Genomic DNA, 22,929 nt, shown 5'->3' on the forward strand with positions numbered 1-22,929 from the left:
GGAGAGGTGCCACTAGGTTCTCAGAGTGACATTTAAGAGGTCCAGATTTTAAGAGGCTTAGAAGCCCTGCTCTAGAAATCTCGGGCCTCTGATACCCATCGTTCCTGATCATCTATTTCTTGCCTTAAGAAATGTGATGGCAAAGAGCTATCCCTGAACTAAGTAGTGAAACACAAAACCAGATGTTCCAGGAAGAAAAAACTAAAAATACACTTGGAAAGTTGCTGCCAACCCACAGCCTCCCTGGGATGGGCATGCTTGACTTTTTTCGTGAAAAGCACTGGGTAGAGACCCATGGTGCTTCCATCCAGGGACCTTGTAGTTACACTTAACTGCCTCACAATGACTCAGATGCTGGTTACCCAATGTCAAAAGATGTCTAAAGATAATACATCCAGATCTTCCTGTTAGGGAGCTAGATGAGTTTCAGATGGCCCTTATCCTGTTTTTATTTTCCAAGCTGGATTATGAACAAGCTAGAAGTCCAACAACATTGATCCAAGATAAAATAGCAACCAGTCTTACCTAGTGGCCCTTCTCCCGCTGACTCCAGGACCTGAGCAGCTTTCTGAGACACAACAGTAATGGCACCAACCACTGGTTCATGATTGACATCACCATTGGGAGTGCCGTCAGGAATTATAACTAAACCATGTTTCTGTGGGAAAGGGAAAAAAAAACACAACCCACCATCACAAAAGATGGCTCATATGGAAGCAGGAAGCTCTGTGAGGTAACTCTGCAACAATGTATGTTTGCCACGGGGAAACCTAGTTAGAATCAATTACATGGAATATATAGACACCTCTGTGAAGAAAATGACTTAATCAAACCAGATCAAATTGTCGTTTGTATTCAGGCTAGGAAAGATGACAGGATAAGAGAAAGACAGAGTAAAGCAGTGGGGAAACTGAGCTCTAGCTCATGCTCACATACCTCTCCTGTCACTGTCTCCTGCAGGTCAGCCAGCTCCTCTCTGAGCGTATCTCGCTCATTCCTAAGGCAGGCAATGTATTCTTTCTGTTTCTCTAGGGCCTGGTTTTAGGAAGGGTAGCAAGGGAAAAAAATGGCACAGAAAAAGAGCAAGTGAAAGGTAACTAATTCAAATAAGCAAAGATAAAGGCATAAAAAGCAAGGAGGCCATTAAAAGCTGGGAAACAAGCAGTCAGGGGAGGAAATGGTTATATGGGTATACATCTGCAGAAGAGAGCTTTAGTAGAAACTGGTTCTCATGCATAAATTTAGCAAAACATGCTTATCACAGTAAGCAGGAAAAAATCTTTCTTTTCCAGTCAAAGAAGAAAATAGGAAAAGGAAGATGAAGACAGCAGCAAGAGTTAAAATTTTCCTCACTGACCTCCTTAGTACATTTTCATTTGGTCAACAACAACAAGAAGTATTTCATGTTTAACTAAAACAATTTATTCAAGAATATATCTGCTCTCTTTAAAATAAAAAGTTGGTTTTGGAAGAAAAATAACCAGTATACGTAAGTTATTTTAATTAAATATTGGCTGTATGATTGTTCTCCAAATAGTGTGGCAAAATACTCAAATACCACTTAGTCCAAAATAGCAAGTCTCCAAAGGGATTTTCCAGGATTTCTGTTAATTTAATAAAATACAATTAAGACTCATTTGGTTTTCTGATGTACTTTCAAAATGTGAAAAGCAAAAATAAAACATTGACAAAATAAATATAGCCCACCTATGGAGGCTGGCAGATTATGGGTTCCAGGATAAAGCTTTTAGGTCCTGGCATGTATTTAATTTACCTATGCCTCAATTCCCTCATCTGATAAACAGTAGAGATAGCAACAGTGCTCACCCCAAGGGTAGAGGTTTAAAGGGGTACTCAGCAAAGAGCACTACCTGCAGCAGCCAAGGCCACAGGAGAGGTTCAGAGAAAGCAGACTGGTGTTTCCACTGGGAACTCCCTGAATCTCAGAACTATCAAAGGTAAGGAGGACAATGCAAAAGCAGAAAAAAAAAATCAAATCTACTATGTAGTAACCCAGACTTTAAAACATTACTACCTTAAGTAATCTATGCAGGGACCTCACAACTGAGCTACTTCAAAAAGTCTCTCTATATACTTATTCTTGTATTTAATGTTTTCTTCCAGCATTCCCATAAACCCAAGAAGTTAAATTACAACAGGTAAACTTATCTCTTAGTTGACTAGGTTTCAAAGTGGGCCAACTGCTTAGTTACTATACAATCGAACAATTTTTAAAAATTATTATAATTCTATTCTGCAGCCAAATTGGGACTAAAAAGGAATCATAGCAATGACCATTTGTGGAACACAAATTATATAGCAGGAGCTATTTTATGTACCCATAATTTCTCCCTTATATGTAATTTTATATATGAAATATCTCCTTTATGTACTCTGCAATGTACTACTTGTCTTATCCTCATTTTATAGATCAGAAAATTGAGGCTCAGAGAAGTATTTTTTTGTATGTGTGTGTGGTGGTGGTGGTGGTGGGGTCTTCCTTTTGTTGATTGGTTGGTTGGTTTTCCCCCAAAGTCACAGTAAGTGGCAAGACCAGAAAATGAATCTAGTTCTTTTTGGTTCCAAAGACCTTGCATACAGTTTTTTTTATATCACAGTTCTATAGAGGTTGCATTATGTTACTTGATTATCATCCCAAATGATGCTAGAAAAGTAGGTCACAGGGCAAGTCTGCTCTTATCCAATTGCAATGTCAATATCCAACTTCCTTTTTTTTTGGCAGGGGCCAGTGAGAGTAACTGGGGATTGAACTCGGGGGCATTCAACCACTGAGTCACATCCCCAGCCCTATTTTGTATTTTATTTAGAGACAGGTTTTCACTGAGTTGCTTAGTGCCTCACTCTTACTGAGACTGGCTTTGAACTTGATCCTCCTGCCTCAGTCTCCAGAGCTGCTGGGATTACAGCAGGATTATGCACTAACCACAGTTGAGCTAACTTCCTTTTATAGTTTGTATTTGTATTATATGATCTACCTGTAAATTAATTTGAGTTTCTAGTACCATATGGTCTTTACTCCAACACTTGGGGATAGCATTAACACTCTATTAGATTATTAACAAATGAAACATCAGGAGAACAAAGCACAGTGATATCTTCCCATCAGCGGATAGCCACACTTTAATTTCTGCTGGGTTAGGTACTTTTAGTTATTGGTATCTGCATGCATAATTATGCCATGCATCACCACATGTAACTGAGTAAATGATCACTGTCACAACATGCTCTATAGAAACAATACCACTGAATATAAAAGACCGCTTAGGAACAGACCAATTTGAAACCAAGAATTCTGGCAAATGCTAGTATATGACATTTTCTCTTCTTTCCACATTTGTACTGCTGGGTTTTAATTTTTACTTTTAGACTTTTTAATTTCATCCTCCCACAATTGTAGATGGGAAAATAAAATATATCCTGTATATCTGTCCATTTCACCACAAAGTTTGAAAACTACCAAAATACCTTCTAATTGGATAAAATGTATTCATGCTGGATTTGCAATCCTGTGGCATTACCTGACCATATATAACAACTACCCTTGTGTTTGCATGCAATAATAGTTCCTACAGTTGATTTTTTTTTTTTTAGAGAAAGAGTACATGTTTGTGGAGATCTAAATAATTCTTTATCCCTAACCTAACCTCAAATTCTGGTCAAAAGGCCAAACAGAGATATATGCAATATATATGGCTGAACTTTGAGGCAACAGGTTAAATCACCATATAATTGTTCTGGGCCACAAATATCTTACTCAGAATGGGAACAAATGTATGATGGGTTAGCCAAGCACACAGGGCCTTTGTATACACTTACTCTACACATGGGCATTTGGGGAGAACTGCAGTGGAACTAGAGGCAAGACCATTGAGCTCATTGAAGGAACAACTAGAAAAACTGAACTCTAACCTGGGAATAACAGACATATTTCAGCAGGAAGTCACAAAATCTGAATCTTGGAAATGATGCTAGAGACAAATGATGTATTAAGTAGTCACTGACCATAACTGAAATGTGTCTTCAAAGTTAAAAGAGGATTACCTTGAATCTATTAGAACGGCTAATAATAATAATAATGGCTACTTACAGTAAGAAAATAACACGTATTGGAGAAACTGTGGAGGAATTGGAATATTTGTGCACTACTAATGGGAATGTAAGAGAACATAGTCACTATGGAAAATGGAATGACTGTTCCTCAAAAATTTACATAGAATTACTATATGATTCAGCAAATCCACTGCTGAGTATTTCAAGACAATTGAAAGCATGATCTCAAAGAGTTAACTGTATACCATGTTCACAGAAGAATTATTCAAAACTTCCAAAAGGGAAAAGCAACCCAAGTGTACATCAATGGATAAATGTGGTATACAATGGAATATTAGTCAACTTTAAAAATTAAGGACATTCATTAAGGACATTCATTCTGACATATGCTACAATACTGATTATTGTAGAGATTATGCTTAATGAAATAAGCCACTTATAAAAGGACAAATACTATATGATTGTACTTATACAGTACAGTACCTACAGATAGAGTAAAAAGATGGCTGGCAGGGATGGCAGCTGTTTGATGGGAACAAAGTATTAGCTGGGGAAGATGAAAAATTCTGGCGGTGGATGGCGGTGACAGTAGCACAACACTGTGAATATACTTAAATGCCACTGAACTATACACTTAAGAAATGGTTAAGATGGTAAATTGTATGTTGTTTGTATTTTAGAACAATTTTTCATAAAACATTCTTAAATGGCAGCAGTATAGAAATAGAAAACAGAGCTTGGGGTGGGAGGGACAGGGGTAGTAGATGTGGCCAAAAGGGAGGAGTGATCTGCTAGGCACAATGGTGCATGCCTGTAATCCCAAAGACTTAGAACGATGAGGCTGGAGGATTACAAGTTCAAGGCCAGCCTTAGCAATTTAGCAAGAACATCGTCTCAAAATAAAAACTAAAAAGGGCTGGGGATATGGCTCAGTGGTAGAATGTTCCTGGGTACCAGAGTCGGGACAGGGAATAGAGATCCCTTTTGGGAATGGAAAACTTCTGTATCTCAACTTATTATATACAGTATCCTGGTTGTGATATTTATTATACTAGTTTTGCAATGTGGGAACATTTGGGAAGACAGAATAAAAGGCATACAGGATCTTTCTGTATTATTTCTTATAGTTGCATGTGACTCTAAAATGTTCTCAAAATTAAAAATGTTTAATTTTAAGAAGTCAAAGGAATGCATAATTGTACAGCCACAGAATAAAGACTTCCAGTTATTCATTCAAAAAATGTCCAGACAATTAAAAAGCCAAGTTTATAACTTAACCATCAGCCTGCCCGTTTGGTAGCAAAGAACATTTTATTGAACTAAATGTTTTAAGAGTTTCTAAGACTGGTCCACAATACTCAGTCTCAAAAACTGAGACAACTATACAAATTAGAAACCCCGGATCTGTAGATTTGTGCTAAAGGAAATTATGTAAAGTCCTAAAAGAAGCCCACTGTAGACAATGACTAGATTTTTAATTATACTTTACAAATTGCCTAATTTGTAACATAAATTTTTCATATCTCATTTTATAGTTCCCAAGTAAAAGTTTAAATAAAATCAGTAGTTCACAACCACAATTTCAAAATGCCTAATAGAGTTGCTCATTCATCCCTCAGAAAGCTTTCCTAGGTTTGGATGAAGTTTCAGAAACTCAGTAACTTAAGCATCAGAAAATTATCTAAAAGTAGTTTAGTTCTTTAAATTCTTGATCTATGAACTCCTTTGTGTTTATTAACTGAAGATGAGGTACCTGGAATGGTGAAAAGAATGGGGTACAGCTGACCACCAGCTGGGCATCAGAATGGCCCTAAAAGGGAAGGATCTGTTGCAGAGCATTCACATCTGAGCATGTCTGTCACATCCACAAGTGCTTTTGTGGATCTCTGCCAACATTTCACTGCCCTATCTAATCTTAAACAAAACAAAAAAAACAAGACTTTCCTCATTTGTTTTTTGTTTCCTTTCCCTAAAAAGGTAAGCCTCTGGCAACTACGTAGGACCCACGGACCCACGGCAGAACAGAAAGCTCATGCCAAAAGACAGGATTGTCAGTTGAAGGACACCTGAGGTGAACTGGTGGGAAATTTTCAGTTTCCAGAGTACTTGGAATCTACCTGCAAGACTAAGCAAAAAAGCAATGAGGAATTTTTCCCTTATCTGGGCTCTGCTTTAGGGAGTTCTGGATTTATAATTAAAGATGATGTCACAGTTTGGCAACTCACCCTAGTCTAACATTCCTATCAACTTCCATAATTGAACTGATTTTAATCTCTTCCCATTTTATTCACTGAGAATTTATAGGAGGCTCATAACTTTTTCCCTATCCCCACTCCCTGTCTTTCTGCTTCTTATTCAGATTCTTGTAAACATATCAAACTACCCACAAACTTTGAATTAAATGCCTGTGGCTGCTTCTGGATATGGTTCCTAGGAGCAAGAAGAACACCTTCTTTTAAAGTTCTACTCATAGGTTTCACAAGCTCCAAGTCGGCTGGAAAGATGAATTCTTTCCAGGCACAGTATCAGGTTTTCCCATGGAAGACCCTCTGTCTTCTGCTAATCATATTTCACTCAAGAACAATCGAAAGGCCAGATTTTTAGGAGTCCCTAAGTTAAATTCTATTGGTCTATTCCTCATCAATGATGAGCTTCTAATCAAAGCCCAACTTCATCTCATACCCCAATTTTTTTATCTTTCCAAAGAAGTGTCTCCTGGAGGTCAAACACTTCTTTTGTCATGGTGTCTAGTTTCTGCTGCATGCGCTGATTCTCCTGCAGAGGAAGAGGGGAAGAGAAGTAATAAAAGAGCAGAAGAAAAAAGGGAAGGAATCAAAGGGAGGAAAACAGATAAAAAATAAAGCTGATAAACTTTTTAAAAGTGTGGGATAAACAGAAAAGGCAAGAGTGGTTTGCTAAAAGGAAAGATGACATCCAGGGTCTTGCAACAGGAGTCTCACTGGCTTGCCCCTACAAAAGTTGGGGTGGGGCTTCTAGGGGTGCAGTTCACTGGCAGAGTACATGTTTAGTATGCACCAGGCTCTGGGCTTGATCCTCAGCATCGCCAAAAAAAAAAAAGCAAAACCAAGCAAGGGGACTGGGAATAACTGTTCCAACCACAGTTATGTGGCAGCAAGCCAGCTAGATTTCTGTGTACATGTGGCTCCATATGTGTACTCTTTCTTTGATAACTGCTTTTCCCAAACATGGAACAACTTACATTTCTAGAATTGTTTATGAACAAATGATCCTTTATCACAGAGAATAAGTAGGATTTTTGAATTTTATATTTTAAAACAGAACTAAAAAAAATAAGACCTGTATTAGCTTGATAACTGATTTTCTGTTAGCAGAATCTATAATAGTAGGAACATCATGAATTATAAAGGAAACATCAGTTAGAAAAACCAGAATTTAACATTTAGCAATTCTCAAAGAATTCTTTTAATTAGGCAATGATACTTACTTGATATCCTCTTGTACTTAAGTTGCTTTGTTATACATTATTGGTAAATTATCACTGCCGACTTTCCCTACTCATACTGTAATTTGTGATCCTCCTGACTTAGCCTCCTGATTCCAGATAATCAGGAGGCTAAGGCAGGAGGATCACAAATTTGAAGTAAGCCTTGGCAACTTACGGAGACCACCTCAAAATAAAATAAAAAAGCCAACAAATGTAACTCAGTGGTGGAGTGCCAAAGGGTTTAATACCAGGTATAAAAATAAAGACGAAAAAGTTCAGGAGATCTCATATACAACAATGTGAATACACTTAACACTACTCAACCATATCTTTTAAAATGTTTAAAATACTGGGCTATTGAAGGGGGAATGTTTATAGGGTTCATAGTCATAATTTGTTTTAAATCTGCCTTTATGTTTCATATTTAAAATTTTTTAGGAGACAGCCAAATGTGAAGACACAATGAACTCTGTAGCATTTTACCTTTCTTCTCCCAGCACACATACCTGCATCCTAATCAACTCATGTTCTATCAAAATTGAGTATTCCCACAGTTCATGGACATACCTCAATAAGCTCATCTCTTTGCCGAAGGCCTTCTTTAAGTTCATCCATCTTATGCTGCAGCACACTACACATATGTTTCTGCCTTTCTAGCTCCTGTTATTAAACAAAAGATATCATCATTTATACGGGTCATGGCAGAGAACATATGTGATAAAACACAGAGGCCAAGTGTGAGTTTCAGACACATGTCTGGACTGCCGGTTTGTAGGAACCTAGAACAACTGTAAATTCCACAGAAAGATTTGAAAATCTTAAAAAGTTTAATCTCATATGAGAAAGCAAGTAAGAGAGAACCAATTAACTACACAGAAATTTAATGGAAAAAATGTAACCAAAGGTAGGGAAACTTTACCTAAAATGATTCAAAAATCTGAAAGCAATAAGGGAAAATGAAGCAATAAATTAAACTACATAAAAATCAAAACTTTTTAGGTTGGCATGGTAGTGCACATCTGTAATCCTAGTAACTCAGAAGGCCAAGGCAGAAGGATTTCAAATTCAAGGACAGCCTGAGCAACTTACAAGGCCCTGTCTCAAAATAAAAAAATAAAAAAGGGTTAGGATTTGGCTCAGTGGCAGCATGTTCTGGGTTCAATACCCAATACTGGAGGAAAAAAAATGATGAAAAAGTTCTAGAGATCTGATGCGCAACAATGTGAATGAATACACTTAACATCACTCAACCATACTCTTTAAAATGCCAGGCATGGGGGCACGTGCCTGTAAACCCAGCTATCAAGGGGCTCAGGCAGAAGAATCACAAGTTCTAGGTCAGCCTAGGCAATTAAGTGAGATCTTATTGCAAAAAACAAAAATAAGACGGGGTGGGACTGTAGCTCAGTGGTGATACTACTATGTTCAATCTCTAGTACTACAAAAATAAATAAGAAAATATAGTAAAATAAAATGATTAAAATAATAAATTTTATGTTGTGCTTTTTACAATAAAAATATAAATTAAAACCCAAAAGCAACACCTACATACATACTGAATATAAAATGCAATGAACCTAACTATATATTCACAGAGAAGATAGAGTAACCTAAGCACAGAGAGAGAAAACTATTTCAAGTAACTTTTTAAAACAATAGTTTGGCTATACATAGCCTAGCAAAAATAAAGGCCATACCAAACCAAACATGTTTCACTCCTTTCAGTAATTATGTATGTGTTGATGTTGGTATTGCTATTCTGAGTAATATGGAATAAAGCAGTGAGAATAAAATGTAACATAACTGCTGTCATCCCCAGTGACTTTGAGAAATAGAAATTGCAGTGTGGGAAAAAGGAGATACAGATATTAAGACAGAAGAAGTTAAGTAAAATCCCTAAGGTCCTGAATATAAACTGGGACTACCAGCATGAACTCATAATAAACAAACAGGGGCTGGGGATATGGCTCAAGCAGTAGCACGCTCGCCTGGCATGCACGGGGCGCTGGGTTCGATCCTCAGCACCACATAAAAATAAAGATGTTGTGTCCACCAAAAACTAAAAAATAAATATTAAAAAAAACTCTCTCTTTAAAAAACAAACAAACAGAAGCCCCACATACATATTTCCCTGATATATCCAATAAATGTCTATACACAGTGAGCAACTCAGGGACAAGAAGCACCCCTATCATCCATACTGCTCCACTGAAAGAGGACCAGGATTCATTGGGGAAATGGCTGATTCCAAGCCTAGGCCAGAAAATATACAAAATGAGGCAAGAACATCTTCTTCTGTCAGAAAGCAAAGATAGCTTCTTTAGACTTCTTTAGACTTTAGACAAACAATTAGACTCATCAAAAATAGTGGGGAATCAATCTGAAGAGGCTCACACTAGCCAAAAGTGGGACAATTTGAGCATCAATAAGAATAAAAGCTGCAATGCACTGAAAAAAATTCAAATGTTTGAATTCATGACTTCATAATGATAATTCCTTGTTTTGAAAACTTGTAAATAAAGGCAAAGAATTAAGCCTTTATCTTACCTTCCTTATGTAAACCCATTCCCTATGTAAACCATCTCATCTGAATAATAAGAAATAAGGAAGTTTCTCTTTAAAGTGGACTAAAGCTAATAAAGCAAAAGAAAGTAAAACGTCTACAGGAGAAGATACTTGCCACTCATGTATCTGATAAGTGACTTGTATTCGGAACTTATAAAAATTCGTATAGCTCAATAATAGACAAATAATCCAAGTTTAAAAAATGGACAAAGGATCTGAATAGACATTTCTCAAAGGAAAATATACCAATAAGCCCATGAAAATCTACTCCAAAGCATCAGACTATCAGGGAAATGCAAATCAAAATCATATCCACTAGGATGGCAAGAATTAAAGCCAGACAATAATAAGTGTTGGTAAGGATGCAAAGAAATCAGAACCTGCATAAACTGCTGGTAAGGAATGTAAATCAGTGAAGCTGCTTTGGAAAACAGTCTGTCATTCCTCAACTGAACAGAGAGTTACTCTATGGCCCAGCAAATTCACTCCTAAGGGTATACTTAAGAGAAAGGAAAACGTGTTCACACAAAAAAGTTTTACAAAAATGTTTCTTGGAAAAAATAAAAAATAAAAAAAGAGCACATGCTGACCAAATGTGCTAAAATAAAAATAGGGAAAATAAAAAATTAAAAAAAAAATTTTTTAAATGTTTCTTGGACCATTAAGTTTTGGCTAACACATCATTCTTTAGGCTGGATTTGGAGATCACAGGGAAAAAAAACTCCAAATCCCTATTGACCTCATCACTTTTTAAATGGCTGGATCTTATTTTCTGATCCAATAAAATGGTATGATACAAGATAGGCAATTACCTTTGATTTTTCTTCATTTTCTCTATAAAATTCCGCCATCTGTTCCTCCTGTTCTTCAATAACATCTTTAAGGGTGTCCACTTGATAGATCAAATTGTTCTTTTCATTGTCTAATTGTGCATTGGAAACCATGGCTTTCTTGTATTTTTCTTCCACTTCAGACAAAGACTCCTAAATGATAAAGTCATCAGCTTGGTATCTTAAATATGTTCATTGTATAGTACATAAGAAATATCACAGGAAATTATAGCACTGGCACAAACATATAAAGATACATTTTCACAAAATAAAAGCAGTCTGGGAACTCCATGTTTAGTAACATGCACATAAAACAAGAAGACGATAATAAGCCAATAGAGCCTTTCTAAGAAATATATTTCCTCTCTGCTCACCAAGAAAACAAATGAAGCAGCAATATAGCTTCTGAAAGGTGTACACGTATGTGGAAAACATATTTGTAAGAGTCACAAAATAATGAATCATTAATATTTTCAGAAATGTTACTCCTGGTAGTGTTCAAAATACAGTATAACAATAACAGAATTTTGCCACTTCCTGAACATCTGTTTTCCATACTTTCCTACTGTGTGTGATAATGCTAATGTAAATATGTAAACTTTCTTCTAGCAATTATTCAAATTTTAATCATTTTTTATAAGTGAGCAATACAAAAACAAATATTTAAAAGAGAGCTACCACAAAATGCCTGATATTTTATATACCTCAAAACTTCTACCTAAAATCGCTTATAAATGTTTTTCTAATAATTATATTTAATTTGGTAATTACTTGTACCTATTGATTTTTTAAAAGCAAAAATGAAAAACATTTCACCTAGAAAAAGAAATTAAGCTCTAGAAATAAATTTTTAAAAATACTAGCACAAATTTTTACAAACCAAGGTTCAAGGGGAAAAGGTCTCCAAATCCTAAATCCTTACATTTATAATCAGTTAATTTTTGGCAAGTATGGCCATATATTTCAATGGGAAAAGAATAAATGATAGATTAAACTGAACACTCACATATGAAAAGGATTAATTTAGGCCCCTATCTTAAACCACACAGAAAATTACTCAAAATGAACAATACAGCTAAAACTATAAAATTCTTCAGAGAAAAAATATAAGTAAATCTTCAGGACATTGGGGTACATAGTGGTTTCTTAGGTACAACAATGAAAGCTTATGAACCCCCTACAAATAAAATTAAAAGATAGACTTCTTCAAAATTAAAACTTTTATGCTTTAAATGACCATCAAGAAAATGAAAAGACAACCCACAGAATGCGAGGAAATATTTGTAAATCCTATAACTGATAAAGAACTTATAGCTAGAATACATGAAGAAATCCTACAACTAAACAATAAAAGACAATATAACTCAATTTAAAAATGGGCACGGACTCAGAAATATCTCCAACCAAGATACACAAACAGCCAGTAAACACATGAAAACCATATTATTAGACTTCAGGGAAATGCACATTAAAACCAAAAAATGAAGCTGGGTGTAGTGGCTCATGCCTATAATTGCAGCAACTTTGGGAGGCTGAGGAAGGAAGATCACCAGTGCAAGGCCAGCATGGGCAATTTAGGGAGACCCTCAGCAACTTAGCATGACCCTGTCTCAAAATAAAAAATAAAAAGGACGGGGATGTAGCTCAGTGTGAAAGGATCCCTGGGTTCATTCCCTAGTTCCCCCCAAAACAATGAGATATCACCTCACATTCACTAGAATGGCTATAATCTATAATCAAAAAGAAAAAAACAAGGTATCAAGTTTTAGGGAAGATGTGGAGAAACTGGATCCCTTATAATTGCTAATAGGAATGTAAAATGGTATAGCTACTTTGGAAAACAGTTTGGCAGTTCCTCAAACTGTTAAATATAGAGTTACCATATGATCCAGTAATTCTATCCCTACTTATGTACCCAAGAAAAATGAAGATAGGTCTACATAAAAACTGTACACAAATGTTCACAGCAGTATTATTCATAATAGCAAAAATAGTAAATGATATGTAGTAAGTAAATCTATATATGAAATATTATCCAGTCATTAAAAAAAAATACCAATACATGTTATAACATGGATGAATCTTATAAACATTATGTTAAATGAAAAAACAACCAAAAAAGATCACATACTGTATGATTCTATTTATATGAAATCTCCAGAATGGGCAAATCTATAGACAAAGCTAGCAGCTGCTCAGGCTGAGGATGGGAGTGGGAGTGGGAGAGGAAGAATGGGGAATGACTGTTAATAGGTACAGAGCCTCTGTGTCTGGGGTGATGAAATGTTCTAAAGCTAGGGTTGTAGTGGTAGGTGCACAACTCTGTGATTATGCTGAAAACCACTAACTATGCACTTAAATGGGCAAATATTATAGTGTGTGAATTATACCTTAATAAGAATACACACAAATACATTTCTCTCTTTCTCTCTCCAAAATCATGCTTCCCCAAAAGATTTAAACTAGTATTAGAAACATTCAGTCTAAATAAAGATTATAAGCAAAGTCAACTGTATAATAGTACATATGTAATAGAATATTAATGTAATGCAGAATTTAGTATGATTTTTGTTCATTTGACAAGCTAATAGTTTAAAAAAAAAAAAAAAAGTTCTTAACACAATTCGGTAGGGTAAAAATGCAAATTTTCAATTTCCTCCCAGACCCACTGAATCAGAAAATCTGGAGGTAGAGCCCAGCAATATCAATATATATATTTTAAAAGGCTCCAGGTAATTCTTGTGCACCCTAAAGTTTTGAAGTCACTGGGTAAAGGCTTAAAATATGACTGTATATACCTATATATTCTTTTCTCTAATAAAATGACAACACTAATTTATTTATTATGTATATTAATATTTATTCACGCCTAAGATTTCATCAATCAGTTGTCCATTCTAAAAAGATGTTTCTGGAAACAACAGTGGAGAAATGCCAAGTTCCAAAAGTAATGTTGTAAAGGGCAGCAGGTCTAGTATTCCAGGCACATATTTAACTAAATTATAGTCCATAACCCTGTGGCTCCAAGTATAAATTCATATTCTTTCTTTTATTTTTAAATGCCCATATAACTCTTAGGACAAACTTTCAGAGCCCTATGACCAAAACCCTCAGCTAGTTTGTGTGCTACTTGATTTAATGGACATAATACCTTAATCATTTTATTCTCAGTGTGTGCCCACAGTAGACACACACTGAGAATAAAATGATGATGATGTATTTTATTTAGACAGGGTCTCAACTGAGTTGCTTAGCGACTCAGTTTTTGCTGAGGCTAGTATATAACTGAACTGGCCAAGTTATAATGTAATACTTATACCCATAGTCTATTAACTCCTCTAGTTCTTCCTGGGATTACTTAAGTCAAACTCATTTCTCTCTTTATTCCTACACTTCTTCTAAGAAGTAAAGGCATGGGAAATATTTGGAAGAACATTTTCTAAAAGGTCTTAATTACAAAATGATCAATAAAAATGAACCAAGTACCTATGTACTTTTACAAAGATGCATGAGTTTTGTTCTTGTCCTCTACATCTCAAAACCTAGTTAATAACCTATGAAACCATACAAATTGATTAACATTTCCAAATTTATGAAGAGACCGAGATAGCAAATATGAAATCCATAAATATTATCAACTATTTGTCATTATATGTCAAGTGTTAGTAAAGGTGATACACACTTAAAGTGTTTGGGAGAGTGGAAGATGATCCATCCATTCAGGCTAAGATCATCAAGGAAGTGGAGTGTGAACTGTTTCTTACCAAAAAACATTTACCAAAGATGGACTTTTTTTGGCTAAATCAAGATTATGTTGGACCCAAGTGATCGAAAAGATAAGCTGGTATCGCCCCTTCCTCGTGGCCTGCTGTGAAGGTAAGCTGGTGTCCTTCCTCATGGCCTGAAAAAATCACAGAATACTCTACTGCTAAAAGTTTGAGGGAGATACATCGAGTATCTTAGTACCAGTCCTGCCTCTCAAATTATCAAGAGGAAGTTTTGCATTCAACATTTTTAGAAATATACAGGGTCAAACCCTGGCCTCTAAGATTAGGGGTGTTGGGTGGGGATGGAGATTAACTGGATATTCAACCAGGAGTACTCCACAATTGAACTACACCCCCATCCCTTTTTAATTTTTTTGAGACAAGGTCCCACTAAGTTGCCAAGACTGATCTTGAACTTGTGTTCCTCCTGTCTTATCCTCTGGAAAAGCTGGGATTACAGGTATGTGCCACCATACCCAGCTTCAGGTAGGTTCTTGACTAATGTTATGACAATAATACCTAATAATAATTGCAAGGTATTATAAAGTATTTACATGTTCTTTATATGCCTTACTGAATATAATCTATGAGTAACTCCATCAGATATTTACCATCATCCCCATTGTGTAGATAACAGATGACAGGGAGGCTAAGTAATTTAAGTTTGGTCAGATAGTAAGCCAAGATTTTAAGAATATTTTTAGTAATTCTGAAATGTTATCTACCAGTTAAAAAAACAACTGCTCCTAAAAGTACCTAAGCAAAACATGATAAGATTTTCACTGCAAGAAAAACAATACAGATAAAGCAAATTTCTTCCTTGACCATGTGCCTTCCAGAGACATCAGTGTTTGGTGGAGAACCTACCAGGCATTTCTTATTCATTCATATGCAGTTATTGCTTGCCTCTGTTTATGTTTTTAAACATAAATTATATACTATACATTGTATGCTACAGGTTGCCTTTTTTTAATGTCTTGGAAAGTTTTCAGTTGCTAGAAACAAGATTTACTAAATTCCTTTATTTACTGCTGTCATTTCACATTAAAATTTAGTTAGGTATCAATTTTAATAGTTTTTAAAACGAACTTAGTTCTTTAATTTATAAAAATCATTAAAAACCTTTTAGTTCACTTGTTTTTCAAAAATATTTTACTGAATTTTATGGGTAAGTACACACTAAACAGTACTATGGAATGTGATAAACACTGTATTGCTGAAGGCTCAACTTTCCTGATTAAAGAAAGGATAAAGGGAAGAAGACTTGAGGAAAACACTCCAAAGGCAAACATAATAATCAAGAATAATGTTGCTGGACTTGGTGGCACATGTCTGTAATCCCAGCAGCTCGGGAGACTGAGGCAGGAGGATCACAAGTTCAAAGCCAGCCTCAGCAAAAACTGAGTCACTAAGCAACTCAGTTGAGACCCTGTCTAAATAAAATACAAAAAACAGCTAGGGATGTGGGTCAGTGGTCGAGTGCCCCTGAGTTCAATCCTGGCACCCACCCTCCCCACAAAAAAAAGAATAATGGCATTTGCAGTGAACCAACATACTTTTTAAAATAGAATATATCACAACACAATGCTTCATCACCAGATAGACTTTCCTCCCAAGGATAAACATAATCTGAAGTCAAGTTCAGTTATATACTAGCATGAACTAAAAAAAAAAAGTGGGGGGGGATCATAACTGTTCATGTCTCAAATCTAAGCTGTTCTTTTGTATACTTCAAAGAATGCAATAAATACAAGAGAAAACATCTTTAAAAAATTAAAACAAGACTGCCTCTGAATCACTTGTTTGCTTTCCTGATGATACACTGTTAGGTATGAGACTTTAATATGCACATATTTATTTAATGTACCGAATTTGCTTCCTGAACCCAAGATTTTTCTACAAATTATGTTTTTAAAAGTTTAAATCAGGATTAAATCCTGAAGACTAGACCAATAAGATTATATGAGAAGAGACAAGGTCCCACTAAGTTTTCCTGATGTTTACTCAACCTCACATGGTCTTTTTTTTTGGTGGGGGGGGGGGGGGTAGCAGAAATTGAACTCAGAAGCACTCTACCACTGAGCCACAACCCCAGCTCTATTTTATATTTTTTATTTAGAGACAGGGTCTCACTGAGTTGCTTAGTGCCTCGCGATTGCTGAGGCTGGCTTTTAACTTTTAACTCCTATCTCAGCCTCCCTAGCCACTGGGATTACAGGCATACATGGTCTTATTAGCAGCTTTCAGGCCTCCTTCATGGATACTCCCTATAGGACTTCCCACCCTTTGTGGTCCTGAATTTGAACTTCATTTAAGTTTCTTATGGACCAAAGCACCGGCATGAAAGTGGTGGCTGGGAGCGCAGCTACTTCAAATCATGTCCTGCTCATGAGGTTCATGTTTTGTCCTTTGAGCATATCCTAAGTCACCTTTCTGAATGTCTTGCTTTTGCTTTTTTAGAGACTTGGTGTATATTTTTATTGCAAATCATGATACTATATGCAGACCTAAACTTTGGGTTTCTTCATAAAACTAGGCTTGACCCTTCATAATGAAACATGGGTGGGGAAAGAACATGGTAACAAATGCTATTTACAACCCACATGCTAGGCAAGCACACTATCACTGAGCTATACTCCATACCCCTTATCTCATATATTTATATTGAAAGCTACTAGTCATCCTTGTTGAGAAAAGATAAAGCCCACTTAAATTTACCTCCAAATTCTTTAAGGCACTAGAGATCTTTTTGGCCTAAGTAAAAACAAAAAGAAAATATAGGCCTCATATCTTCTGATTCCTTCCTCCAAAGGGGATATTTATAATAATACTTTCTCATTTGCTTTTTTATATATATATATATATATATATATATATATATATATATATATTTTTTTTTAGTTTTCGGCAGACACATCATCTTTATTTGTATGTGGTGTTGAGGACTGCGTGCATGCCAGGTGAGCGCTCTACCGCTTGAGCCACATCCCCAGCCCCTCTCATTTGCTTCTTATGCTTGCTTTTAATACTGACTGAATTTGATGATAGAAATAAGTAAAATCCTTTCATTTAGCTTGGAAGAATTTTAAGGTTCAATTCTCAATTTAAAAAAAAAAAATTCTTGAAATATTTTTAGGTGTTTGCCCAATTAAAATTTTTATGGCTAAAACACAAGAGATGTGCAACTATTTTACAAGTCTTCAGAACTGTAAGGTATAATTATTTGCTGAATATTCCAAAAATTATACTCAACATCTAAACAAGCAGAGATTGAAAGTTTGCCTTTCCTATGCTTTGCAGGTTAAGCACATGCTTGAAAGACAAACACTGTTAGTAAAGCTATGTGCAGTGGGTTAACAGAACTTGTGAAGTCACCATAACCAACACTTCTGCATACAGAGCATGCTTGGGCTGCAAAATGGACCCTGATACCTTTAGTTCTTTAAGCCCCTGCATGTATCTCCCTTCTACATCCTGTATCTGGTCCTTAAGTTCATAGATATCCTGCAGGACATAGGAATGAACCATTGCATAAAACCAGGCACAAACATATCTTAAGTCTTAAAAGAGTCAGATGAAAATACGACTTATTTTTGTACATTCCAAACTAAAAGAAACCAAAGCTATTACCCCAAACCACTAAAAGGGCAAATAGGTTAAATTGATAGTGGGGCTGGTGTAAGGTCTGGAGAAATCAAGCTAATGTTAAATATTTTCTTGGCACTAATTCTACTGAAAACAACATTAGTAAATGGGGGTAGGGCTGTATACAGAAAAAAGGTATATAAATTATAAAATTTTTAATTTAATAAATCACTTAAATAATTTTTAGCCTGCAACTAGTAAAATATAGAGTAAAATCAATTATTAGCAACTTTGATTCATGTGTAAGCTTCAAAAATATTATGAACAAAGTTATCTTTCAATGACTTGGTTGCTGACCACAATTAATTTGGGAAAAAGAGAGGGAAGTTAAACATATTTTGAATACAATGTTAAATGAGACATTTTAACCTGATGATACCACAAAAATGATAAGAAAAGCATTTGCTCTGAATATTACCACTGAATTATTAAAAAAACTAAAATAGGTCAAATTTTAAATGGAAAATATTATTTCCCTTGTGCCTGACCCTGTTATATAAGGTCTATTTTGGATACTCAGTTCAGGTGGGACATAACTGCCAGAGGGCCCCAAATGCAACTCTGCTATTATAGGCAGGATCAACTGCTGAAGGCCAATCATACACATTTTGGGTATTATGCTTCCCCTGCCCACTTCATTCCCTCCCTGGGAGATTTGTCTTTTACTCATTGATTCATTCAACAAACATTTACTAAGGATCTATCAGAAACCAGGTGCTAGGGCACAAAATCTCATTCCTTCAAGGTGGTCATTTAAAGAGAGAGTTCAGTCTGAGAATGGAAGACCTTATTCTCATGTCCTTTTGTCCCACTAGAATGTAGCATCCAAAGGCAGGAAATTGTCTTATTCAAAAATGCACCATCAGCACTCAACATCTTATAAATAGTAAAAGCTCAATAAATACTGACATTTTCAATGCCACAGCTATGCTGGACTGATCAACTCTTCTTCTGTGTCCAGCCCATTTCACAAACCAGACTCCTGTTCCAACCTTACCTACAATCTTACTTGGTCACCACCTGTTCTACCTCCTCCACTGCTGTGTCAGTGGAAGGGACTTTCAGACTAGGCAAGATCATCTGAACCCTGGACTTTGCTCAGCATTTTGCTCTGTCATCCTCTTCTCTTTCTCAATCTTCAACCTTACTCTCTACTGGCTCAATCCAATCCATGAAAACAATAAACACTCCCACTTTTTTTTTTTTTTTTTTTTGGTGCTGGGGATGAATCCAAGGCCTTATGCATGTAAGACAAGCACTCTACCAACTGAGCTATATCCCTAGCCCAACACTCCCACTTTTAAAAGAAGGTTAAAACCTCTTAATCTCTTCTCGCCCACCTCTACTTACTGCCCAACAAATTTCCAGCCTCACATATTCACTTCAGATTATGTTTCTTACATTTTCTCCCTTCCATTTTGACTTGCCCATCTGATGATCTTTATTGTTCAACCACAGGGTTATTATTTTTCTCTATTGTGATGCTTCCTTTGAACTATAGCCAAATTTATTTTTAATAATTCAAATCAGAGAATACTGGTCCCCTACTTAATATAACAGAATTGACAAGGGAAAACTGAATTCCTGGGCTGGGGCTGTAGCTCAGTGGCAGAACGTTTGCCTTGCATATGTGAAGCATTGGTTCAATCCTCAGCACCACATAAAAATAAACAAATAAAATAAAGGCATGCTATCTATCCAGAATTACAAAAAAAAAAAAAAAACTGAATTCTTTTCAGGCTGGCATAGAAGATGCTTTGTGATTGGGCCCTCATTTCTTCCCAGACTTCCCTCTCACCCACCACTGCTTCTTACTTCTCAGTCTATCCTGTGGCAACTTCGATATAACATTCTGGTCCTCTGCATGCATCTAAGAAAATCCTCCCTCTTCAACTTCTTTGCTTAATTAATATTTATTCTCCCTTCAAACTCTGGCTCAAATTTGTTCTTCTCTGAAAAGACTTTTATTATCTCTTCTCCTAGTCTAATTTAGATGATGCCTTTCTCAATTAACTTAGCCTATTCTTGGTATTACTATAGTATCACACAATCTGGATTTATTGCTTTGAATCAGTTTGTCTTCTCTATGAAACAGTGTGGCCTCTTGAAGGCCAGAATTTGTTTCCTTTCTCCAGGACCAAGTGTTCAATAAATTTTGAATGAAGAAAGGAAGAGAGGAAGGCAATTTCTTTCAGTATCCTTCTCTGTTCCTCACAAATTTCAGATTGAGCAAGTAGACTTTCAAGTATATTTTTTTAAGTTTTCATTTTATAAATTAAAAGGTTAAAAAGACAAGAGACACAACTAACGAGTCAAATAAGTGTTTCATTATCTCATGTATTTTGGTTGCCAAAATATTATTATTACTTCAAATATTATTATGAAAAAAAGATAACTATATTCAAGTAGCCAAATACTACTACAATGGCTCAAAAGACGAATATTTCCCAGTCTGTTTCTTTGTAAACCCACATATTTTCCATTTAAAATATGGCCAGTTAATTCCGATAGAATTGCTTTTATACACGTAACAAAGTTGGGGTTTTTTTTGTTTTTTGTTTTTTTTTTTGCATTTGTAGAACTTATTCTAATACCATCAAAATTTCAGGAAAGAGAACAAAAAAAGGAATAATCTAATCTCTTTCCCTGCAGGCTCTGAAATATCCAAGTCAAATTTTTAAACTGTATTATTAATTATTTTTAAGGAATTTATAGTCACTTCTTTCTAATAAGTCACGTTAAATATTAAAAGTTCCAGTACACTACAAAGAAACCAGAAGACTTTTTAAAAAGCAAACCAAAAATTGCGGTTTACCCGCAATTCACTTAAAGAGGTGTCTGGATCTATTAAACTGCTGGTGTCCCCACTTCCTCGTCTGGATGAGTTTCCACTTAGAGGAGTTGTTGCTGAGGCAGAATTTCGAGATGAAGGCTAGAAAGAGAGAAATATGATACTTGAATCTTATTTCTTTAAAAATATATTTGCTATGGAAACTAAAAATGGGGTGGTAGAAGGGTGGTAGAAGCAGATGTGCACTTCAGATGGATATACTAAAACAGTGTAGTCAGGAAGTTACCAAGTACCATCACAATGGGCAATTTAAGTTGTTCTGGGAGAGAGCCATCAGAGAAGGGTACAGGCCTACTAAGCATAATTTTCTTAACTCAAACACCTTATTAGAATCTAGAATTAAATAACCAAGAAGGAAATTGTTTTTAATGGGAGGTGGTTCTTTTCTTTCTTCCTTCCTTCCTCTCACAATCTTTTTTGTGCCCCTACCACCCAAGCTACATCCTCCCCCAACCTAGTTTGTTTATTCTCTAAGTTAATCATTGCTATATTCAAATAGCACTCGTGTGATCACAATATACTAATTTAAGGCAGTTTTAGACCTTTATAACTGATATGCTAATTGGCACTTCCCCTATTTACTTCCTAAAACTGCTTTAAGAATCTCTTCTTTTTCTAATACTTTGCTGATAAAGACAGAGATTCTATTTGCAGCTGAAAGCAACAACACTGCCTATCAATAGGAATTCAGATTGCTCTTTCCAAAATTAATTTCATGTGAGTATGCTACTGATTAATAAACGATATAGATCTGTGTTGTCCAATATGCTAGCTACTAGCCACATGTGGCTTTTGAGCATTTGAAATGTGGTTAGACCAAACTGAGATTAAATATAAAATATACACCAGATTTCAAAAGCTTAGTGTGGAAAAAAGGAAGAAGTATATATATCATTAATTTTTCACATTGACTCTATGTTGAAATATTTTGGATATTTGTATTAAATATAACATAACTTTGCCTCTTTTAATTTTTTAATGTGACTACAAGAAAATTTAGACTAATGTATATACTTAAAACAGTGGCTTACACTGTATGTCTTCTGGACAAAGCTGATGTAACTTTCTTGGATATAATATAAAATTATTCCTAAAAAGTGATTTCCTTAACCAACTTTCTAAAGCTACTTTTAGAAGAAAAGTTAAAGTTAGAAACTAACACAAAAAAGTTACTTTATTTAAAGAAATAACTTATACATAAAGAAATCAAATCCTCAGTTTGTCACCACCACTCCTAAACACATTTTAATTCCAGTGTTTAATGGCTTCTCAGGATAAATTTCTAGAGGAATGAAAACCAAAAGAAGAACCAAAAGCTAAAGAGGTGACATTCAATGAAATAAAATGCAGTCTTTTCTCTTCCCAGGGTTTCACATGATTTAACTAAAGAGGAATTCTGAGGGGTCAAGGACAGGAAATAGATGAAGGGAGCAAGAGTAGCTCCATCAGGCCAATTGTAGTAAAATAATGAACAAGTCATAGAAAAGTTTAATTGACCTTGAGAACATAATTCCCTTAGGAATTTATATACTCACCCTTGTATAATTTTCAGCATACTGTTTGTCAGATTTTTCATCCAACTATAAAAGAACAGAGATAAAAATCAGAAAAGATGCTTAGTATGTTGATTTTTCTTTTAGGAGCCAAAAGAAGTGATCTCATTTGAGTTTCCCAAGTTCAGTGATGTTTAAAACCTAAAAGTAAATATACTAAAACCAATATAAGACAAAATGT

General features: G+C 35.4%; 1 protein-coding gene across 23 annotated transcripts in view; it reads right to left on the bottom strand.

The window, feature by feature from the left end:
- The window catches only part of Lrrfip2 (LRR binding FLII interacting protein 2), an 86,428-nt gene that overhangs the window by 9,897 nt on the left and 53,602 nt on the right, over window positions 1-22,929 (bottom strand). For 16 of the 23 annotated variants that reach the window (XM_071619790.1, XM_071619786.1, XM_071619794.1 and 13 more), the window contains 6 exons: window positions 22,731-22,775; window positions 21,160-21,276; window positions 18,132-18,203; window positions 10,915-11,085; window positions 8,105-8,197; window positions 526-658 (listed from right to left, as the gene is read on the bottom strand). In XM_071619790.1, the coding sequence (XP_071475891.1) occupies window positions 526-658; window positions 8,105-8,197; window positions 10,915-11,085; window positions 18,132-18,203; window positions 21,160-21,276; window positions 22,731-22,775 (631 nt within the window). Of the gene's footprint in view, window positions 1-525; window positions 659-936; window positions 1,036-6,753; window positions 6,847-8,104; window positions 8,198-10,914; window positions 11,086-18,131; window positions 18,204-21,159; window positions 21,277-22,730; window positions 22,776-22,929 lie in introns of all 23 variants that reach the window. The other 7 variants (XM_071619799.1, XM_071619830.1, XM_071619838.1 and 4 more) reach the window with 2 other exon arrangements.

The sequence above is a fragment of the Marmota flaviventris genome, chromosome 1 (assembly GCF_047511675.1).
Source record: "Marmota flaviventris isolate mMarFla1 chromosome 1, mMarFla1.hap1, whole genome shotgun sequence".
Classification (NCBI taxonomy): Eukaryota; Metazoa; Chordata; class Mammalia; order Rodentia; family Sciuridae; genus Marmota; species Marmota flaviventris.